At 31.3% G+C, this 25,562-nt stretch overlaps 2 protein-coding genes across 4 annotated transcripts in view; one reads left to right on the top strand and one right to left on the bottom strand.

Moving 5' to 3' along the window:
- The window catches only part of LOC131845976 (uncharacterized), a 29,724-nt gene extending 8,712 nt beyond the window's left edge, over nucleotides 1-21,012 (bottom strand). Inside the window, exons 1-5 of the mRNA XM_059195156.1 lie at nucleotides 20,702-21,012; nucleotides 11,811-12,083; nucleotides 11,151-11,302; nucleotides 3,276-3,528; nucleotides 998-1,113 (exon numbers count right to left, since the gene is read on the bottom strand). Coding sequence (XP_059051139.1) covers nucleotides 998-1,113; nucleotides 3,276-3,528; nucleotides 11,151-11,302; nucleotides 11,811-12,083; nucleotides 20,702-20,944 — 1,037 coding nt within the window. The 5' untranslated portion in view covers nucleotides 20,945-21,012. The remainder of the gene's footprint in view (nucleotides 1-997; nucleotides 1,114-3,275; nucleotides 3,529-11,150; nucleotides 11,303-11,810; nucleotides 12,084-20,701) is intronic.
- A 3,970-nt stretch (nucleotides 21,013-24,982) lies between these two features.
- Nucleotides 24,983-25,562, top strand: part of LOC131846023 (solute carrier family 12 member 6) — a 334,208-nt gene continuing 333,628 nt past the window's right edge. For all 3 annotated transcript variants that reach the window (XM_059195232.1, XM_059195231.1, XM_059195228.1), the window contains exon 1: nucleotides 24,983-25,272. The gene's annotated coding sequence lies outside the window, so the exon portion shown is untranslated. The remainder of the gene's footprint in view (nucleotides 25,273-25,562) is intronic.

Raw genomic sequence — 25,562 nt, 5'->3', positions numbered from 1 at the left:
AATTGAACTATGTCCACCAATAAAATTGAAAATAACTTTTGAATCTGTCCTACTAAATCGATCATATGACCTCAAAATTTGTATGAAGATTTTGAGAATAATTACCAATTTTCTATTCGGCTCTTTTAATTCTTTATTTTTATGATTACTACGGTTCTCCATATCCTTTACAACTATTCTAATACCTGTACGCTGTATAAAAAAACTCCCGAGTGAACATGAATTAGATTTTTGTGATATTGTATTCTATTGTGTAGTTTATTACATTAATACTGAGAACATAAATTATATCTAACCTGGAATATTATGAACTTGAGCACGCAAAATCTCACGTATTTATTTCAGAATAAAGTTAGATCATACTTGATTTCATAAATATTTTAGAATCATTCCAATGCATCGATCAGAAAATATCACAGTTAGAATATGCAGATTATATATAATATTCGTTGGTATTTGGTGCATTGCCGTCGCAGAATATTGTAATATTAGAGGAATGTACTTTCAACCATATTTCTCTGAATAATAGGCTAGTCCCTAGTAGATGGCACTACTGCAAGTATAGTGTACTATAATTTACTACATACTACACTATTACTACACTTAGTTAAGTTGCAGTCTTATAGCAATGGATTGAACGGTATGTCAGTTTTTTTAGATAGATAGAAGTTGGTAAAATTAATTCTATTTTATTATTTCATTGAATTAGTGCTAATCGGTGGTTTGTATTCACACACTTAAACTTAAATTGTAAGTAAGAATAAATTATTTAAAAGAGCAACACACAAGTTTCTTGCTTGTTCTTCTTGTGATGAGACAGCATTCCGAATGAGCGGTAGATTAAAAAAAAATGTTATGACTATTCAAAAGTGCTTCAATGTAAGTTTATTTGAATAAATGATTTCTATTCTATTCAGATCGACGTTCTGAGCATTTAATCCCGTTGTTTAATAACCTAGAGCTACTAAATTACAACTTATTTTGGATAAAGTTTTACTTTGCTCGTCGTGTAGCGCCTGCGGTCATGTCTTCTGTATACAACTTGAGAAGTAGCGCTTCTTCTTGTATCTTCTGATTCTGCGCTGTGACGCGCGCCGTCCATTTGTTATTTGCCTATATTGACAGAAAGTATCGAGGTAGGTTTGTACAAGATCGTCTGCGATATGGCAGTGCAAACATAAGATACAAAGCCATGCCTTCTTAGAAATCTTGAATATTAATAAATAAGTATTATGCGGTTAGATTTTCTGTATTTCCAATAACATAAAAAAAGTATAATTAGGTAGTTCTTGGTGTATATAATTTATCCTGCAACTACTATTAGCCTGCGACTTCGTCCGCATGTGTGATGGATCGGAATTAATAATAGACTTCTTATTGTGTACGGAGAAGAAACATAGTAAGAAAAAACAGTTAAAGTAGTCAGACCTTCTCCACCCTACACAAAGGAAAAAGAAAATAGTAAATAAGTTTATATTATTGATATACAATCATTAATACAGAGATATGAAAAAAGTATATAACTAGTATAAGGTAATAGTAAAATTCTATATAATAATGTTATAAAAAGAAAAACAAATAAAAAACCCTAGAATAAGTCTATAGTCCCTATAATAAGTTGATAGTTTTAGTTCAAGTATTTAATTGTAGATGTCAGTGTGTAATAATAAATGTAAAAAGCTTGCAAATTAATATCCGGGGACACGTATACCCGGGTCACCTACCCAACTAAACTTTACTTTAATTTAGTCGACCTTACTTAATGCTACATGCCAATAAATCATCATTAAGACGTTAAATCTTGAAAACGTAGTAAACAAACACACTTTCTTTAGCATTTTTAATATTAGTTGGAATATCGTACGTAGGAGATACAAGTACCAATTATAACTGCGGGAGGTTTGTGTGGTTTTATTTACTGCTAAATAAGGCTGTGGCAATATATAGCATCGTAAGCTTTTATCAGCTAGTATTCACACGCAAGTCTTATATACATATATATACTGGTGTGATCTATTAGCAAATCTTTATTTTAAGAATTGTATTAATATATACATAAAAATGTTCTCAATTTTATGAAAATTATGCACACGGAGCAGTGTAAAATTTGCTACAGTTAATGTTTGTATGGTGAACAGTGAAGTCAGGTATTTTTTTTTTAATGTATAAATATCACAATAATTAAAAAAAAGACATTACACGCACTATCATGAGTTTGCCACATATACACAGACATTTAATATTTACTACTAGAACATTAATATTGAAGAGACACTTAGATTCGATACTTCGTAGTATCACTTCTTAAAAGAAATAAATACGTACTGTCTGGATTTTAGTAAACCAATCGCTTAATAGCGAATCCGTAAATTTAAGTAATCAATGGAAGTGAAGCCGCGTCTAAAAGCTAGTATCGTAATAAATACAAAAATGTATAATATATATTGTGTATATAACTGAAAACGGTTCGTTCTCTAAAAAGTATACTTATATGAAAAGGATCTCATTCGAAAAATACATACAATGAGTGAAATGTATGACAGAGCACGTAATGTATTGATGAATAGGGACCCGCGGTATAGCGTGAGAGAAGGCTGCTGCCATCTATTATCATGTAAATTGGCACAATATTATTTACGCCTAACATAAAACCGTACACATTATATTTTGAACACGTAGATGTCTAAATAATAAGTGATAATAATAAATTTATATCTACACGTGCCAATAGAATATTCCCAAATGCCTCTCATCTAAATAGAATATCCATGTTCTTATAATAATGATGACCATAATTGTGAAACCTGTAATTTAAATTATCTATATGCCAATATTATAACAGATACAATTAATCTGAATAAAAAATATTACTATTATTGTATATATACATAATAAATAACAATAATACATACAGCGTTTAGTAGAGCTTGTGTAATGGATACTAGACAACAAAAGAAATGTATTTATGTCACATTTTTAAGTAGATATTTATTTAAAATTTTACTGAATTTTTTTAAAAACTATTAATTTTTTTCTAAATTCAAAACACATTGCTCTGGGTAAGTTAGATCAAAAACGGCGCGTGGCGAGGTTTCTGGTCGTTTCTAGAAATATTTTTTTAAAAATTATTTCTAATACTACATATAATTAAACACATTGCTTGTTTAGTTCCTAAATCGGGGTAGTAAACACTAGCGATTTACTATCTCAACTTAGATAAATGCACACACTACACACACTCTCATCTCTTTAGAAATTCGTTAAAAAGAGCTTACCTCTTCCTCTAATCGTTTTTGTTTTGCTTCTCTCTCGTGCTTTAGCCTGCTCAATCTTTTTCTCTCGTTCGTTCTCCACTGCCGGACCATGGTGATTTTCCTTCGTAGTTCCATCTCGGCTGCTGCTTGCACTCTTTGCTTAATTCTATTCTGTTTCTCGTGAGCACGTGAAGCCCTTTCTTTGCGTTGTTTTTCGTTGAACTCTGCTAAATACTGCATTCTAGCCTGAATCTTCTTTTCTTGTTCCCTGGCACTATATAATTTATCATTTTTAAACTTTTTTCACGTGTTTATCATTTTATATAATGTGCAATTATATACAACTATATAAACTCTGTTATAAACATTCTGGTTACGAGTTGCTGCATCAAAATATAGTATTTTATAAAAAAGATAATCACAGTAAAAATTTCGGTATAGAAATATAATACTTAATTTTACAAATTAATTATTGAAATACAGCTGACATTTATATTTATTATTTGGCAATATACCTCACTGAGAAAAATTTAAAAACTATAAACTATGTGATATCTTTAATAGATATATAGATAAGATTATTGTCTAATGATATTTTCTAATCTCTACTATCATGTGAGTTTCGGCATTGCAGTATATAAAAATATATAAAAAAAACAATTACAAATTGTTTTTTAACTCTTATTTACTTTTAAGAATATAATTACTTATGTAGTTAACGTTGCCGAAAGTCCTATAAAACAATTATATTTTTATCTTCTACTTATTACGGCTTTTTGAAGTTTTACTGTATTAATTATTTACAGGAACTGTCATTAAAACTGAAATCTTCAAAGTAAAACCTTTACCTAATACATGTTAAACTTAAAAGAACTGCTTTAGGGCTGCTAGTAATGGCGATTATTATAATTTAGTTAAAATAAATTATAATAATAATTCAGTAATGTTTCTTTGACAAGGTCATTAATATTGATCATATAATAGTTTTTAAGAAGCTTTGCGTTCCATAATTTCAATAGCTATCAACGTTTTGATAGCAATTGAAATTATGGAATGCATTAAATAAGATTAACCCATGTTTCCCATAATTCGTGGAAAACCTTCACTCTTTATTGTATTTATATACTAAATTCTGCAGCTAAATTAATATTAATATTTAGTATTTGATTTATACACTTATCTTAGCAATTTATAATGTAAGGCGTAATGTAAAGGACTTATAATCCATTTATTAGTCTTTTGAAGCCTTTATTTTTAGAACCACCCCTAGCTTGTTATATTCAGTACAGGATTTGTATGTGAACCTACACGGAGACTCGCCGAGAGGTTCTTTTAATTAAGACGCCTTGCGGGACCTTTGATATACGTGAAATCTTTTGCCACATGAAAATTCTGCGCACGGTTTCTTTTCGTATAATACGATAGAGGTTAAGTTGTACTACTTACATATGCCATTATATTTTATTAAATAATAATTATAACCCAGGATAATTTAATCTGCGTAACAACAGCGCCATCTAGTGCCATGCTAAGTAGCTATCAGTTTTTTAGTTCTCAAATTACAAGCTATATATTAGAGTACTAAATAACTATATATCACGATATAAATACTTTTTTTTTAATAGAGTACCTAGTAAAAAGTTAATAGGCTCTATCTTTTATTAGGTTATAAATATTATACTGCCAACTGAAAAAACCAAAAAAAACTGAATTTTTTTTTTATACATACATGAATACATGTAAAAAACCCAGATCAGATACAAATGTAATCTTGCGGAAATTGAACCTGTGATCATTGCAAGTAAGGCGGTGTGTTTAATGACAATATCACCGAGGCCTTTTAAATCCACATATATTCATATTCGATTATAAACGGAAAAAGTAACAGTTGGCATGTTATAAAATAATATTTGGATGTTACAGAAATTGAAACTATATTATGTATGCAAATATCGGAGAGTCAAATAAGGAAAATGTACGTACGCCATATGTGCCAAAATCAAATGGTGGAAACCGACTTGCGAGTTAAATATTTTCTACTTATGACGATTTATAATAATTTCCAGATGTAATGTTATAAAATGGAGTTATTACTAAATGGATATATACGATATTGTACTTCGTGTATGGTAAAGTTCATAATAATAATCTTAGGACAATTCACACAGCGCCATCTAGACACAAGCGAATAAATGACTTACTTACTTACTTACAAGTTAAGCTAGCTAAAGCTTGTGTTATGGGAACTATAGATAACTGATACAAATACATAGATATTTTTTTCGTAAGACCGATACAAACAATCATACGCATGAATACAAATGTTTGTGCCGTGCGAGGAATCGAACCCAAGACCATCAGAAGTAAGGCAGTGTGCTAAATCGACGCCGTAAAATGACAACTTACACCTATTGGATCTTATGACTTCTATACTTTTATTTGAAAGAAATACCTAGAGAAAAATAAAATAAAACTTATGGTAGTTTAGCGCATTTCTTTCGTATTACTTTAAAAAGGAAAACGCGTTCTTGATAGCTTTGTTTGGGATGCGTGGGTTAGGTTTCAGGGACTACTTATTGAAAATAAAATGTAAGGTTATGGTTTTCAATTTTATGTATATATTTCTCTCTTATTTCTTAGTTATATCAACAGAAATTAAGAATATAAAATATGTGAGAAATAAAGAATTATTATTATTATATAACCCACACGACGGCAGTGCAATCAGCTTATTTTACTATTCAATTATACTATGTCTTGGATGTCATCTTTAAAGATCTCGTACTGTAACATGTACCCTTGCTAACAAATCTCTGTACATCGTCTTCTTGGTCTGTCTCTAGATTTTCGAGCGGGGATGGTAAGTTGTAGTGCTAAATTCCCTACGTATTCAGTCGGTTTTCTGTTTACGTGCTCTTAGCATTACAACATATTTATGTACTATATGTTGTATAGGTTAGTACATAAGTCGGCTATACGCAGATTTTATCAACCCTGGTAACACATTCTTTAGGAATCATCTTCCTTCATCTCCATATATATGGTTATAGACCTTTTAACAGTAGTATACCTATATACCTGTTTATATAGTCATCAACTAATTTTCATCATACTTTTCCTGTCCAATGTAGAAAGTTTTAGTTCTACGTCTAATATTGTATACAAGTTTCTATTCTCGGTATCTCTTGAATAACTTTAAACAACTTTAAATTCTGTGCGATGTTTACGCAATTAAAATTCGAACTAATGGTGCTCTGCATAGTGTAAGGCGTTCTATGGAATGAAGGAGTCGCTATGAATGGCGAAACTAAATGGGTTATGCAAATGCACCAGCTAGGTTAGCAAGTTAGACTGGAGCGCGTGACAGTTGCATCATTACAGTATCTATGAATAAAATTAATAATTTAAAAATAAATAGATATTCGACACGCCACGTTACTGATGTCGTTTTAATATAATGTATCGTATCTTATTCATCACAGAAATCCTATCGATATTTTCCAATGCCATCCATTAAAGCCATCGTTCGCGATCTGCAGCCAGAAAGATAGCTGAAAATACTGGAGGTGACACAATTTGGTCTCTTTTTTACGACGTTTGAGTCTATAATTAGCTATGTGTAGTGTCGACTATTTTGTTCGAAATACAGAATATCATTAAAACGGTCTAGTTTCCATTACGATTATTTGTTGTTACGTTTATTTTACGTAATCGTTAATTATATAATATATTGTTTTGTCTTTTCACATGAAAGACTAAACACTTAAATGAATATATAGCCCAAACATTTATTCGTGTAATATATTTTAGCTACAAAGTAGAGCAGTTTTACAGGTTATAGGTTATTCTTTAATCCTACTATCTAGTTCAACTGTTTTAGCTGAGATGGAATTTCAGGAAATTCTACGCTAATTAATTTTCAAGACAATTTGTTAACATTATTTATTTTTAAGATTAGCTATAGGATTCTGACATAACCTTTCAATAAACAAAATTACGTACCAAATTTTTTTTTTCGTACGAGTAAATAAAGTTTATTGTTCATATTAATAGAAAATCGTAGTGACAAAATTATCAGGTATCCTCAAAAACAAATTCCCAACATTTGATTGGATAACTTCGTAACTTGTTTTGTTAAGTTGGAAGCAGTTTGATCCCTTTAGAAATGTTCAGTATGTTTAATACCGTTTAATGAACTTTTGAATGTGTGAACAAGTAAGGCTTTCATATGAAGGAAAGGGTTATTTTCTGGTGCAATATCTCAAAGCAAGGTGAAACATCTTAGTTTTCTCTTCTCATGCGTGAACTGCAATGAAGAATGTCAATAGGTATGCCAAATCGGTTGAAAGTTTTGTATAATAAAGCTTGTATATATACAAATATATTAGTTTTTGTTTTAGTCAAAAATACCTATTAGTTTCGATTTTATAGGCATTTAAATATACGATAAATTTCGAGTCCCGCTAACAGTCACGTGACATGTGACGTCATTTTACAACGGTCCGCTCCGCTTAGTAACGAGTCGCCGAGTTTGTGTAGTATTTTGTTTTATTTTCATAATGAAATGGATAAAGGCATCGAAAAAGGGCAATCGGATGATCTGCCTAAAATAGATGCACACTAATGGTTGCCCATTATTTATCAACAAATACCTAGTGATTTCGTTACCGCCGAAATGCGAGGAATAAAAAAGTAAGTTAACTTTTCTTACTATTTAGGAAATTATTTATCTGTTTTAAAGTGTTTTGTTAAAAAAAATACCCAACTGATATCGTATTGCAAGTATTGTAACTCAAATAGGCAGAAGTACTAAACCTTTTAAATTTTACGTTATAGAGAACAAATGTGTGTTAGAGTTTTATGTCTATAGGTACGTATGTACATATGTGAATATAGGCACCGCTTTTAGTAAATTTAACTAAACACATATATTGATTTATTGCAAATGTAGGTTGAACAGATGTACTAAACCTTTTTTAATTTTTATTTGTCTTATTAATAGGCAGTTTTATTTTTATTTGTAACTTATTCCAGATGCCGATCTGCCGTCTCTTGCCGAAGAGACGGCTTTGGTGATGATGCTATCGGTTACATACAAGTAAAAAGAGCAAGTGATGTTTGTACGGTTAAATGCAGAATCACGCGCGAACACCGCGTCCCTACAACACATTATCGTTGCAGTTTAGATTGTAATGAAAAGGACTACGAAGTTTTAAATGTAACTTGCGAAGATTGTGCCGCAAACAGAGGCTGTAAACGTACTATAGCATTTTTAATGTGGCTACATCGTCGAAGAGAGGACGCAACGACTATTATCAAATTTGTTGGATTTTTTGTGGTTATAATAAAAATAACTATTACTTTGGTGGTTGTATTTGTACGTTTCGGCACAACACATGATTTCCTAGTATTTGGTTTGGTTATTTTTGAGGGTATTTATAATTTCTAGTGAAACGTAAGGCGACTCCGTGCTGAGAGCGCGAGCGGACTGAGCGAGTGTTGTACTATGACGTCACACCGTCACACGAGTCCGCATCGCACGTTTACTTCTATAAATCAGAAACTAATTGACGTATTGAAGTAATTCTTTCACTTATATTTTTTATTTTGGCCAGAGAATATGGAGAGCTGATATTCAAAATTAGTTAACATTCTTCATTGAGCGTGTTCTGGAATTCGCATGCTCCTGTTTATGGATGATCATAACATAATCATGACGGTTTTCTACACAATAAGCTGTAAGAAAATACCTATATAACCCAAAGAATTTGCACCACTGCTGTTTTGCTCTAAGTTTTTAAATTTAAAAGAGGCTGAGAGCATACTTTCTATCTACTGCTGGATTAAGATACTTAATCGATGTTTTTGTATTACCAGAGACTAAGAGCAAGAAATTACATAAAATGACAATAAGATTTGCTGTCGACTAGAGTCCAAATGATTTTAACGCCTAAATCAGGGTAGTAATAGATGGAATGAAACATTAACTATTATGTTTGTTGAAGAAAAATGAAAGATAATTTCCTCTGGGAGAGGAAACATACAATAACAATAAGCCGTTTAATACATACTTTATTTTTATTTCTTTTAACTGGCAATTACGCTGGTGTACCTGAGCCTGAGCAGTAAATGTTAATAGTAAATTACGAATGGTTTGCGTAGCAACAGGGAGTGAAGGCGTCGCGTTAGAAATAATGAAAACAAAGTGTCCCCATTAATCAGTTCGTTCTCAACTCACGTACTCCTAAAGCCTGTTTCTCTTGGCCTTATTCCGACTGGGTAGTTATAAAATCCTTATGAATTAGGGCAATAAGAGATGGCTTAGCTCATGTTACAGAATTTGCATACGGTATGCCATATCAATGTAACTCGCAAATTCTAAAATCATCATGTAACAAGTCACAAGATCTATAAGGAACGGATTATGATGTATGGCAATAAAATAAGGCAGCTTAGTTTTCAGGCAGGGATGTCAGCGCATAACATATCTGAATCATAGACGTTACAGTGAATTTTGTTATTTCGTTGAGTGAGTTTCAGTGAGTTTATTATTAATAATAGAAATATTAGTTCCCATTTCTAACAATGTATAGCTCAGTGAATAATTTATATAATGTTGCGAAATGAATTTGCTTCCACCAATTTTTATAAACATCTTAGCAATAGCTACTATACTTTAAATACCTGACTCTAAAGAGGATTAACTGAAAGGTCCACACTTTTGTTATATAAGATTAATTGTACCGTCGGCATGAATAGAAAAGGTATCTGCATTTGTCGGATCATAGGGATAAGGAAATTTATTTAGCAGAACACAAAGTATTCTAAAAACTGACCTCCGATATAATATATTACGTGTGTGGTAAAAACCTAGTCAGCATTACCTTGCAATTAACTGATACGTGTTTATGTGTTATAAATATACATTATATATTTCTACCTACCTCTTCCATTAACTGATGTCTGCTATATGATGTTTAGCATTAGCTGCTACTTGCGAATTCTTCTGCTTTTTAACAAATTTCGTCTTTGTGACATGACTAGTATGTAAAATTTCAATAAGACTCAAGCAGTGGTTTAAACTTGAAAGATACACTTTCGCATATATAATACTAGAATGGATAGTAGTAAGTAGCCTTGTTTAAATCAATACGAGAAGGATTAGCTAATAAATTATCAACTTTCTTAAAAATTACAAAAAGTAACGTTACTACTAATCCATATGAGTTCCATTAGGATGAAATTTTTGAGACTATATCATACATTAACATTAAATGACAAAAAATTTCTCTACAGCTGAGAATCGAACTTGGAATTAATGTGACCCACTTAGCTACATAATCACTTGACAACAAAGATCGTGGAGCCCATTTAATACCGATTGATTTATCCCTTGAGGCTATAAAGGACAGACATGGACTCATGGCTGAAGTCGATTAATACATATGTAACGTATCTGAAATTGCGCTCAAATATATACGGTTTTCAACTGAGATAAAACGCAGAAGGTTTCCAATACGATAGTGTTTTAGATGTATTTATGTCAATTCTAATTAAATTCTGTTGATACTTATTTAATGGCTCGACGTTTAAAGTTTAAATTTGTTTAACGTATAACCATAATAACATATTCAGTTTTTCACAGATAATTATATAACTTTAAATATATTATATCTAAAGAAGGTACTTCTAATCTAAGTGATTGAGTTCAAGTAATATGCCATAAAAATGGAAAGAATTTCATTTGGATAGTTTTTTTATATTTTACATGATTATCTTAGCTAAATTAGAGCCTGTCCTGATCGTGTTATTTTTTTTATTATTTCCACTCTGGTTTCGCACTTTTGTTTTATTTTATAGGCTCGAGATTATTTTTATTGAAAACGTATAACTCACAGTCTCCTTTTCTCTGCCCACTCATCAGCATGTTCTTGCGCCACCTTCTCAAGATGTTCTCTAGATTTCTCAGCTTTTGCGAATGTATGAAGCCTGCGAGCCACGTCCGCATCTACTCGCTTTAGGGTCAAGTCGTCTCTCGCTCGTTCATCCTTTCATGACATGGTTATTAATTATACACCTGAGGTAGACTGTAAAATGTCGTCTATTTGAGTACCCCAATTTCACCTATTTCATCTGTCAAGTTTGCTTTGTAAGTTGAGTTTCGGTTGTAGTGTGAGGCTAGGCAGTGAAATTACAGGATAAGGTGTCTTCCATACGGTCTCTTGGCCTCTGACCTAGCGACGCATAAGTGGTAGGTATCACAGGGGTCACAGGGGTAACATGACATGCTCTCAAATAATATATTAAATAGGACCAGTGCGACCGGTTTTTTTTATTAAAATTAATATTTTTTTTTATAAAATATTATTAAATTAAAACTTAGAAATAAAAATTAAACGTTATGTTAAATAATTACAAAAATCAGCGTGTATTTTATAAGTAGTTTCAGCTGCTCTTAGATGCAACGTGTATCCTAAATAAAGTGATATTAAATTTTCATTATTAAAAAAAAGATATGTAAATAATAATAACAATATTTATTAGTATTTAACATACCAAGCGCTTCATTTCCTGATGTATTCTATCCATAAACTGATTATATAAATATTTTCTGTACTGATTGAATTCCTTCAAAGAGCAAACAGCTCTACCATCTTTAGTGCAAAAGCCGAGGAATTTCATTCTATTTCTGGTTGTTTTCTGTGCGAAATGATGCGCGAGGTGTGGATCGTGCATGGGCACATAGTCATAGGATACGTTGTTGCAGTAAGGGTCGGTCAGGTCGAAGGTTGGCTGGGGGCCGCTACCGCCGAGACCGAGACGCCGCACCTAGTATAGATGAACAGATTAAATTAAACTCTACATATGTATGCACATTTCATAAAAAATAAAAATACATTAACTCTTAAAATAGAAATTTTGTAAAATAAACAACTATGTTTTTAACTATTACACGTTTATTCACAATTGTACATTTTGATTGGATTTACTATAATCGTAGAAATTGGGAGCTCATAAATTGACTACAAATTTATTATTATTTCAATGTTAATGCAGTTATAGAAACGTGTCATATACAAGTTGAAAAGTAAATACCTCTGAAGGAAAATGAAAATATAAAATAACAGTTTATAATATACGGTATCATTCTTTAAAATATCTTCTATAAATAACTGCATTAATAGTAATAATATTTTGAAAAACTTGCTAATGCTCGAAAGGGTCCAGGATCGGATAACTTTCCTATTACCCTAGAATAGTAAATTACAGATATTAAAAATATCTAATTTCTGATATTTTTAATATGTGTAATTTACTATAAGGGAAAATATGCTCTTATTTTTAAAATATATTAATAACTACATCATTTTTTGGAAACTTACATAAACTGAAAGTTGAAATAACAAAATCATAATGCATTGATAAACATTTGCTACTTTAATTATCTAAATTGATACATTCGATGTTATGGATAAATTCTCTCAAATAAACATTCGTATTATTTAAGGAAAACCTTATAATATTACATTCCTTAAATGGACAATGGAGATGTCCTTGCAGACGATGTTTTTTTAGCATTAGAGTTTGTATTGGCTTGAGTGCTTTTCGTATAATTGTGTATCTACAAAAACTAATTATGTAATTTAAGTGGGTATATCTATCAGTTGTTTATTACATACAGTACAATCGAGATTAAGTAAAGTCCTTAAGAATGACTCTTGTTCAATATTGTATGCACTTATATTAGTTATAAGTGAAATGTAAAACAAATACGTAGCAAGTCCGGAAGTTGATGAAATCCGGCGAAGTGGTGAGCGTAGTATTTAGTCTAATTTTGCGATGCTGAAGTTGTTCAAGGTTATTTCATTTTAAAATATTTCAATATTTTTCGCTAGTAACTATGCCTACTTTTCCTCCAAAATCAACTCTTTTTTCTCAAGCTGTATACTAAAAGTCAGGCAACTGACTATGCTCGGCTTATGAAGCTAATATCTTATTAGGCAATGATCTATATATTCACAATCATATCTTACATACAAATCTACACTAACGATATGTAAACAGAGTGCTCATTTTGTGGATCTATTTTAAACATTTCAGATGAATACATTATAGTAAACTATTCAACCTTATACAATAATAATATAAAATGTGAATTGTTAATATATTGCTTAATAGATTACAGCAATGTAGTAATATACAAAATTTTTATATACATGTTACTTACTACATTTTTAACGTTGACTGTACCTGTGAACATATCATTTTAGTAGGTATCTATAGTTAATCAGGATAATACAATGTAAACATCCGTCACACCATGTGTATTTACGTAATGCTAAATTTAAAGTAGGTATTAAGCATATTTCAAATATGACATACCTATCATTGTTCACATGCACATTAGTAATTATTATTTATTTTGTTTGTTATCGGTACATGAATGCGAGCACAGTAAGTAATAACTCATTAATATTTATTTTTACAGTTGACAGTAATAATAAATGTCATTTAGAACAAGAAGATGACTAAAATGGATGGTAAAATTATATCCATACATATACTGAATCATATTATGAACGCTTCCATAATTCGTCACATGCATGCAATTCGTCAAGTCATGAAACACGAAACAAGTAATTACAAAAAACAGCTTATTAGATGTATTTACATATTATTAATTGTATAAAAAATTAAATATAAAAAAACCATGGCTTTCTGTAAAATTATGCATTCAGTTCTAGACTTGAATCATATAACATGTAGTTTATAATTTCCCTCTGGAATAAAAATCTACTGTTATTAATATGGATCCGATAAATCGGGCTTCAAATAGCAAATAGGCGATGGTGACCACTTATCGTCACGTGGGCATTCATCTTATTTGTCATAATTACAAAAAATAAAGGTAAACAGGAAAGACGTAAAAGATAAAGGACTCAAACGAATTTCTCTCCATTTCCTAACGATGTTCACTATTATCCGACATTTATATAAACACTTATATTATTTAATATTTGTCAAATTTCAACGCGTTACAAAAAATAATATCACATTATATCAGATATTATTTTTTGTAACGAGTTGTAGTCTTAATCTAAATTATTAAACATTCGGTAAATCAATGCAAGGATGTCTATAAATTATAGGTATCCCGTCGGTTGCCGAGATAGTACCGATAAATTGAAACTATATACTATTTCTACATCCGTAGAGGAGTGCTGTATCATTAATAATAAATCGCGAACTGATCTTTCGAAACTATTAGTTAGAATATTAATTAAACGTACCATCATGAACGCTATCACCAGATGGGGTAGGCAGAGGCATTTCCAACTATCAATGTTATAGTGACCACAACACTTGATATGCCTGTTCTTATTCTTATTTTTATTTCTCTATCCACCTAAAGGTAGTCTGGAAGAGATTGCTTAGCGATAAGACCGCCTTTTGTATCAGTGTATATTTTCCATTTTAATTGTTCTTTTGTTTTTGTTCTGTAATTGGTGCAATAAAGAGTATAAATAAAATAAATAAATAAAATGCAACCAGTCTCAAAAAACAGGGGCGAGTCTATCGCCGTCTCTCAAATATTTTTTTTGATTTAAATATCAATGCTTCCTTTTCAACGGACAGTCAATCTATACATATAAAAAAATTGGACTGTCTGTTTGTAATATTGAAATAACCTTTTTTTACTACTTGCATATCAATCTATACATATAAATAAAATTGGAATGTCTGTTTGTAATATTGAAATAACCTATTTTTACTACTTGCATATGAATATATATGGTATATACGTCAAAATAAAAGTTTTTGTCTGTCTGTCTGTTTGTTCAGGCTAATCTTCGAAATAACGGCACCTATTTTCACGGGACTTTCTTTGGCAGGTAGCTGATGTATTAAGGAGTAACTTAGGTTACTTTTATTTTAGAAAAATTATTCTATTTTAGAAAAACAAAGTTAAATTATACGCGCATGACGTTGCGGGAATAGCTAGAATTCCGAATATAAATTAACATCTAATTTTTGTCTCGGTTAAATTTGAACCCACGACGAGTGTAAGAAAGAATAGTAAAGGTAGTACAAAATGATATAGTAATTAAAAATATAGTCATATTCATTATTAACCTGAAATTGATCTAAATACTTATTTATGTTCTAAATTGATACTATTTAGGCAACTTCCGTTGCTAAAAGCATTTTGTGTCGAACAGGTTTGTTGAAAGAGGCAGGAGGTGCCTAATAACATCTCCTAAGGGTCGACGGTTATCTGAGAAACCAAAGGAAGTTTGTTAAGTGATGCTAAAAGGTCGACCCGAGTTTAAATTGTGAAACATCCGGTGCCCTTATTGGCTGGTGGTGACTTAATTAATAATTATCAATGATAATAATACCGTTATATTATTTCTAAACTTGTGAATAAAATTAATTGAATGTAGTATCTGGACGACCATGCTTCGGATTCAGGATGCATAATTTGATAGCAGTATTCATAGAAAATAATAAAATACCTTAGTGGAGAAATTGGAAATTTTAAACAAAATTTTGAATAATTTACAAACCATGTAGTCACATGAAAAGTGTTTTGCATATTACGTCATCATGTGACGGCCATGATATAGCTCATGTGTTTCTAATCTGGAGGACTGTGATGTTATGCTTTTGTTTCCAGTAATTTCTCTATCCTATCTCACCAACATCAATAGAAGCCATTGAGGCACCGCTTGGTTATTGGCTGGCCAAACACACATTCCCACCACATATACATAGTCCGAATGATGAGTTAAAAGCTAAATGATACATTTGAGTACGATATTAGAGTACTTACTAAAGGCAATGTATCGATAAAAAAGGTCCATTGAACGTAATCACTGAGACGTCTTACAATTCGAAACATAATAGAAACGGTGTAGTACTGGTGAATGACTTCAAAGGTAGTGGTAATGAGCGCTGTAATCTATGAAATGAAAAATATGTTGGGGTCTTTTCAATTAGCCATTCAATGTAAAAACGATTGAGGAGAAAATTAGTCGTAGGTATAATTTTCAATAAATATTTATAAATGGCTCTTTGGTATTTGAAATACCTATTGCAAATTAAATTCTCCAGAAGGTGGGGAGACATGTTGTATTACAGTATCTCTATTCAGCGAAATGTCAATATCTGGGATTACAGTTTGGAATAATAATAGGCAAGCAGAAGATTAATTTCCTCCAGAGCATGTTGTGGAAATATGCAGATCATACATAAAAATCAATGAAAGCAATTAAAAAAACGAACAAAAGATATTTTCTCATAATTCAAATACGTAACTTTAATACCTAGTGGTTTTATTATTTATTCGATAGTAATACCATCTGTTTTGATTACCATTACGAAAAGGATAACATTATATACCGCCCTAAAACTGTTACTTACTGTTGAATTGTTACTTCTTATATATTGAAGGTGTTAAAGTCGGTGAGTACTTAATTCTTTGTCAACTTTATCCTAGCTTTCAGCTCCACGTAATAAATGTCTATGTAACAATATTTTATACCTTTTCTCGCCTTTTCTAGTTGAAAAACATCGTAAACTTATCGGCACGGCGACATGTGTAATTAATTGTACGACCCTCGACTAACAATGTTTTAGATATCTAGTTATAGTGAAGGAAACGGCCGAGGAGTAACTTTTTATTTCACATACCCAAATTAAGAACTCGTTCATGCAAAGTAGGATCTCACTTTGATTTGTTTATTTGTATATATGAGTCTCGATAAACCTGTACTTTATATAAATACATTAGTGATATCACACAACTAAGAAATAATGCAAAAACTATGAAAATAAATGTTTAAATGTATTGGTTTCTTTACTTTTGATCTACAGGGAAAAACACTCTATTCGAAAAATACGTAGGCGAGATTTGATTTCTTAGATCAATGTATAAGAACTAAAGGTAAAAATTTTACCTCTCTAACCTACGTAAGGTTACTTAACATTTGTGGTAAAAAATTACTGAAAATGTTACATCAAAATGTTAAATCAATTTTTAGATCACTTCTAATATTAAATTCGGACGTTATAATTTTCTAGATCGATTTTAAGTCTTGATACTAGTCTTCTATTATAATAAGTTTGTCAATTGTAATTCACTCTCTTATTAGAAGCGCTGTAAACTGTGTTTTACTAGTTGAATATTGTTGAAATTTCAGTTTAAAGATGAAGTAGTCTTTTAAAATTCTATAACTAAATATATGAGTTAGAATTTGAATGGACTTTGATGGGAATTTGAGATAAGTTTTCGGCTGATACTATTATACAAAATTTTAATTTTATGAATGAAAATCTCACTGATTGTTTTGTTTGTTTTATCTAACCACAATAATGTGGGTGCTAAGAGATTTATTATTGTTAAGTGTTCCACACACACACCATTCATCCCCGAGCGCATTAGCATAATGAACGCAGCCAGCACTCTTAAAAAGGATTTCAAGCATTTAGTACATTTTGCGAATATACTTGAGTATTTATCTTTGGATGTACAAAGCTGGAAATATTTTCTAATGTCTAAAGATTTTCTGGAAAGATTTCTTACATATAGACTATAGCGGAATAAGTAATCGCCTTTTAGAAAATTTGTAAAAGCTACGTTGAGAGATCGAAAGCTGAATTAAATTATCCGTGACAGACCAAAAGAAGTCGTTTACGCGCGTGGAGTAAACTAGACGTATTTAAGTGGCTACGTGAATATTGACCACGAGATTATAACGTTGTTTGGTTATACCAACTTTAAGAATCTCTATAGCTACCCAAAGTCAAAGAAACAGAGCCATAAATAGATGTTTTTAAAATAATAGACTGATCTATCTGTATTGAATAATTGAATTGGCATAAATTGATCAATGAGACCGAGTGTAGTGTTCTATTGAATGGGATATCTCGCTTAGAGAATCATATCTTAATTGGTTATGTATAATCTATACATGTAAATAAGATTGGAGTATCTGTTTGTAATATTGAAATAACCGTTTTTTAATACATGCATATGAATATAAATATGGTACATATAACAAAATAACATTTTTTACAATTTTGGTCTGTCTATCTGTCCGTTTGTTCCGGCTAATTTTTGAAATGGCTGGACCGATTTTGACGGGATTTTTTTGGCAGGTAGCTGATGTAATAAGGAGTAATTTAGGCTACTTTTATTTTAGAAAAATAAAGTTAATTTCTACGCGGACAAAGTCGCGGGAACTGGTAGTTTATTAATATAATTAGATGAATTAGTCATATTTAAGGGAACAGAAGAACTTTTTACTACTACCTATACCAAAATTATATATGGTCTTATAATGATTTTACTCGTAGATCTATTGTAAATAAAAGCAGATGCAGATTTTACTCAAGTTCAAAACTATATTTAGTTTCTATCACGAGTAGTTACTTAAATAAAGCGACCTATAAATTCAATATATTTGCTATTAATAATTTATAAGTATGTATACTCTGTCTAATATGGGTTGATCGTGAATAAAATTTTTATCTATCTATCTATCTATATTAATAACGGATCGGCAATGAATTGTTCATTACTAATCCGTTATTAATAGAAAAATTAAATGACACGTATTTAAAGCATGTTCTAGTACTAATCCCTTGCATGGAGCGATTACCAAAAGCAAATATTACCAAGGCGATAGACTGCTCAGGTGATGATCTCACTATCCGTACTGTCGGTAATTTAAAACAGAAAATATGAATATATAAGACACTAGTTGCGGACTGCCACTTGCCGTTTTAGTCATTGACTGGGATAAAAATCCTTTTCAAGGTATCTATAATTCTACGTAGGTACATTCTAAATCTATACACAAACTATAATTTTGTTTTTTTTGTTTGTTTATTAAAATAACCGTTTTTTACTACATTTATATCAATATAAATACATACATCAAAATACATTTATTACAATTTTTGTCAGTCTGTCTGTTTGTTCCGGCTAATCTCTGAAATAGCTGGACCGATTTTGACGAGACTTTTATTGGCAGGTAGCTGATGTAATAAGGAGTAACTTATGCTACTGTTATTTTAGAAAAATAAAGTAAATTCTACGCGAACGAAGTCGCGGGTGCAGTTAGTTTATAATAATTGTTTTAAACAAAAATGATCAGCTTCTTCTACAAATAATAGTAGTAATTGTAAATACGCGGGTATCTATATATATACTTACAAGTATTTAGTAATATTTAAAATATAACAAAAAAACAGAAATAAAAAAAAGCTAAATGTAATGATTCTCTAAGTAAAGTATATTTGTATAATAACGGTTTATATTGTTTTAAAACAAACATTACCTAATTCAAGTAGCTCGGTTGAAACACGAACAAATGTCATAAACAAGTTTATTAAACACGTTGGGAATAGGGGTTTTAATAATCGTCACACTCCTAAATAAAATCCTATTTTACGACGAATATAAGCGTACCATCTCAGGTAATGTTACAACGCGAGCCGTATAAAGGTTGATTTATTGCTTCTAGAGTCTTCATCAACTGGTATTTCAAAATAAACGTTTTGAATGATATTCAGTTTACAGTAGTTAAACTCAATAAAACTAATGATATGCCTTTGTAGCAAGCATAATAGAGATACAATAGAAAGATAGGTACATGCAATCAGAGCGTAGAATAAAATTCATAATATAGGTATATGAAAAGTTTGTAACTTTGTTCAAAATATGAACTAGAACGTTAGAAATAGAAATAGACATAATCTTAAGTTAATGTAAATACTTTTCTATAGTCATATTTTTATTCTACTACTTATTCGGCGATCATGACAAGTAAAAAAAGCATAAAACTTGCGGGTTGCTCTTTTAAATTAATGTATGTTATTTACCATACACATATTTAAGATATTGTATCATACACAGAAACTGCCAAATAGCACAATTGGTAAAATTTAAACATTTCGCAATTAACAGATGCATGCAAGCAAAGCCGGGTTTAACGACTAAGAACACATATATTTTAAACGCAATTACGCGACTGACTTCTTTATTTTAGTGGTTATCAGAAGCTATTATGTTTTTTATGTATATACGACATAAGACCTTTTTTACCGTTTGACATATGCAAAGTAATAATTAACGTAAAAAGTCTCCAAATAATTTAAGTACGTAATAGTTTTTTTACACAACAGTATATTAAAAATAATATTATTATATACAACGTATTCTAGTCAAGTGTATACATAAAATATTACTCGACAAACATAAAATGACAGATATGTTAGTAAGTGAAGTGCAATATTCAAATTTAAAAGTTAATTTATATGTCTCCAAGTTATATCGTATAATATAAAGAAACTATGTAAGTAACTTATACTTATTAATCTTTCAATAGTAATATAAATGTGTAGGTATATAATTATTACAAGTTGTATATAGTACTTACGTCTTCGCCAATTTTTCCTCTTGCGAATATAATTTTTCCAACGGGCATTCTGGGCACCGGCAGTTTGCATTCCAGGCCCAATTTATACCACAATGGTAGTCCATTTTTTGGAACCGCTCTCACCGGCTTGGGTATTGAATCGATTACCTTTTTCAATTCAGTTGGTTTTCTGAGCATCATCAATGTGATGTCAATGTTGGATATATCGTCGAGACCTAACTGAGATACCTTTGAAGATGACATGGTATGGTAAATAAAATAAATACAAAATAAATAATATTACGAAAAATACACAACACAAGCTAATCACAGACTATATTGTACTAAAATTTGTCAAAAATTTGAATTTCGAATTTTAGATATTTCTTTTTAATTTCTGCTTGTAAGTTGCCAGTGTGAGATACTTTACTCTTTGAATGCCAGTATTAATATGGTAAACCTATTTCGCAAAAATTTTCATTATATTATTTCGTCGCTAGCTACATATTTTTTTAATAAATATTCTGTAGATGATTAATATAAATCTACTATTACATTTAGCGAGTTATAGTAGGATGATATAAAATTAGTCTGTGAATACTAGCTATTATTGGAATCGTTTATATTACCTACCGAAAATTAATTAGAACGCGGTTACAATAAAATTTTAATCATAACAAATCAAAACATCTGTTCTAATCTTGGTTATTTAAGTTGTTTTGACTTCCAATGAAAGGAATGAAATTTATTTATTTATAAACTAAATAAGATTTCATTTATAGAAATGTATAGTGTCAAAAGTATAATGAAAATATGTTTAAAAATCGATAAAATATTATGCTTTATTTCTAGGAAATAAGTTTTTGCCCGCAACGTTTTAAGTGCCGAGTTGAGGCAACGCTTTCATTTTTAATTTTCATGGAACTAGTTCTGAACGTTAGTTTTGTTTAGTGAAAATTCAATATCGCTTAAGTAATGACTCCGACAGCATCAAAGCTTTTGCGATACCGTGTATTTTCAAGTCACGACCACACGATGCAATTACACGTAAATGCACGACATTAGTATTATTAAATAATTCCGACGGTAGTAGAACTAGTTTAAATTCTTTAAATTACGAAAGCAATGGTTTATGTTATAACTTTTTTGTTTATGTAACTGAAATGAGAAACAAGATGGCGGTCTACCTTAAGGAAAATAATCATTACAGATAAGAATAACGATACGGATATCACAAATACATGCTCAAGTGTTACCCCTCATTCGCAAGGACTTCCATACTGTCCTACTACCATATCCCATACTCTGTAATTATTTGTTAGGAATGGGATTGTTAGTATGTTATAAGTTTACCTCCATGTAGGGTTCCCCCTGGAAATCATAGTTTTAAGTTACTAGTAAATTTGTCACGATTGCCTGACCTTATCTCATGCTGGTCTTATAACTTCGCCACACTCCACTGGTGCTGGAGGAGACAAGCTAACAAAGGCAATTGCACCATGCTATTATCATTAATTAAAAAAAGTCTGTAATGGTTTGTAATTAAAATAACAGATAGCAATGTAGTTGTTCCATTAAAGAGAGGTAGACTTCAAGGCATTTTCCTGGGTAACTTAGTCTCATCAATTTCAGTGGCCAAGCAGTTTGCAGCTGACGCTTGCAGTGGTCAAGCTGTTTTGATTGTAGGATAAAATTAGGTAGTGAAATTACTGAGTTAAGATGTATAACATCATAGTCCTCTGAAATGGGAACACATATTAGTATCAATTGCACAGGTGTCACATGTTACCGTGATGTCCGTAGTGTATATATAGAGGCGATGATATCGTAAGAGTCTGTAATAGACGTATATGAATTAAGATATTTTGATGTGAATTGAATTGATTTACTTTTATTTTATTGTGTTGGTTACCACTTATCATCAGGCGGGTCCTTACCTTGTTTGCGATTCAAATTTCGAAAGAAATTTTCCTATTTATTGAGAAACATATCAATACTATTTACAAACATATTCCATACTGCGGAAGTTGTAGGTTGAGGAAATAGAGTACTGAATACGATCTGCAAAAGCTCTGACGTTACGGTTCTCTCGGGACTTGGGTAGGTTTTAGTCATACAGCAGCGAGTTTGTATCCTTGGTTTAACCTTGTTGACGAGAATTTCGTTGACTATAAAACAAATTTATTTTTGTTTCCGGAGATAACAATTATTTTAAGTGTATATATGGATCTGATAGATCGTGGTCTAGTAGTGGATTATTACCACGACTCGCATAAGCAGGTCGTAAATTCAAATGAGATAACAAAAGTTTATGTATTAATTTATATTTTTAACTAACTCTACGGTGATGGAAACACCGATAACAAACCGAATTAATCCGAGAGACGGTGGTTGACTGCTACCCACACAGCTGTATACATTTGAATCAACTCTGACAGCCTGCCTGTCTCAGTTGATTCGAATAAACGGAGCGTGATGGAGAAATCTAATATGGTATAGTGTTATCCATATTGACAATGATTATGTTTCGCAGCTTCATTCTTTGTGATAATGTATTACATTATATTAAACGGTAATAGCATCCAATCAGTAGTTGATTTTATTAATCAATCATTCCCTTATTTATTACTGCAAGTTACGTTAGATTGCAGATACGCTACATATGTATATCGCGGCAAAAGAAATAATTGAATAAGGATATGAAAAGTAAGCGAGTCGTATTTTTAAGAAATGTTTTAATTTTAAACATTTGTGGTAACATATAAAGAATTTGCGCATACATATATGAAACATACAAAGCCGTAACCCAAAGTTAGTTTATTATTAAAAAAAGGTAAAGGTGGAATAATTACTTTAGATAAAAGTTTACATTAAGTATATCTATTTAATATTAACCTAGTGGAGACTCAACCAAAAAGCTGTTTCTTGTTGGTTGGAATTGGAGAGATAGTAGTGAAAGTATAAATTTTTAATTATTTACTGTTTATATACCTGAAAAGGTAAGCTTACCTGATATATGATAAACATCACCTATGTAATAGCACTCGGAGTAGCGCCAGTAGCCTTACTCACTCCTGCGTTGTGCCATGTTTGATGGCCTCGGGGGTCCCGCGGTTTAGCCGCTTTACACCGCTTTACTTCCGATGGTCGCGGGTTCGATTCCTCGCACACTGTCAAACTCTTGTATACATGAGTGTGATTGTTTGTGTCGGTCTGGGTGTTTTCTATGTATAGCATGTATGTATTTACAATAAAAACTAAGTATTTATATATGTTGTCTAGTACCAATAATACAAGCTCTGCTTACCTTCGGCATAGATGGCGCTGTGTTAATTGTCCAGGGATTTTTATTGTGATTATTATTCTGTTTACTTAACTTGTTATTTAACCCTTCAACCAAAGAACAGATCTAACAAGGCAGCGATGCTGAAATAGTCATGCTGTAGTAGTCATGTAGATAACTTTAAAAAAAGTCCATCTCTGTAAAATAGCAATTTTTCAATTACTATAATCTTATTACTTTCTTACTCGTTCTAAATTGTTATTATACACCGATTAATGTTGCCCCTGAAAGGGTAGAGCAGGTTAATTGGAATTTATGTGTTTGCGAGAACAACACCGGCGAAAGAATATAAAAATCTTTAGACTGATAGATATTATACACTGGGAAATCTGACTAACATATAGATAGAGCCTATTATATTATATATATAATATGATTCTAAATAAATGCATGTGACGAAAGTTAACACTCGCTAATTTAATTAAATTAATTATAATTTTAACAATCTTCAGTTGATGTGAATGTAAAAATTATTTTTACTTCAGAGATATATAGAACCAATACCTAAGTGATCTCTCTATTTTTAGGTATATGCATTTATAGCTTTATTTCTTTTTATATATGTACATATATCCGTTCTGGAAATTCTTAATGTTGATTGAAGATTCAGTAAGAAATTATTTAATGTTTCAATTATCTTCATGACAGGTTTTTTACAGGGTAGTTAGAGGTAACAAAGTTTCACTTTAAAGCGAATTAAAACTATAAACGATCTAAATGAATTCCAAATAGCGAGGACACTTTTTACTTTCCTTTACTACGCAAATATTATAAAAATTAAAAAAAGGAACTGGGTGAGTAGATTAAAATTTACACGTGAATTACGTGACGTCAAGTAAGTTGTATGCAGTTTTACGTTGACCTTTACGCGTCATTGTATGTAAATAGGCAATATTTAAATTTACAGAACAAATTTTATAATAAGTGTAAGTACAGTGCGAATGAGTGTACATGGTGTACAGAAATTGCGCAGAGTAGCGGCGCGTGGCGTCTCTCCGCCACCAGACGAGTTTGTGCCACCGCGCGTCGCACGCGTGTACCACCGCCACTCGCGATCGCGACAGCCTCGTGTGCGGTACATCACTGAAAAATATCACAGTACTTTTATCAGTCACTCGAATTACAAGTGTACATTCACCCACATTACACCGCCGACGTGCGCGAACACACAACAACAAAGTTTTGTGCAGCTGAAAACTTTGTGTGGAACGGAGTGCGTTTACGCAAACAACAACAAACGTTTCATAAAGTACGTTCCGATTTAAGTTTTATTGTTTTAAAGGTTAAGGTTGTTGACCTTTTTTTTTGCTGTACAAGGCAACCTCGTAGTGACGTCAAATTGAGTGCAGCGCTAACTAGATTAGATACGCTAAGCCCGCTTTGTAAACGTACAGATAGACTGGTAAGGACGTAACAGTAGGACGCAATATGCAAATAAACCTGTGACGATATAACCCGATTCATTCATAGATAGTCTATTCAAGGTCTAGAATAAGCTTGAAAATGAATCGTGCAATGCTATCACCAATATCTAAGTAT

Source organism: Achroia grisella, unplaced genomic scaffold, assembly GCF_030625045.1.
Source record: "Achroia grisella isolate CSIRO2021 unplaced genomic scaffold, CSIRO_AGI_Agris_v1 utg487, whole genome shotgun sequence".
NCBI lineage: Eukaryota > Metazoa > Arthropoda > Insecta > Lepidoptera > Pyralidae > Achroia > Achroia grisella.
The sequence above is the reverse complement of the archived record's forward strand: the minus strand, read 5'-3'. Positions and strand labels throughout refer to the sequence as shown.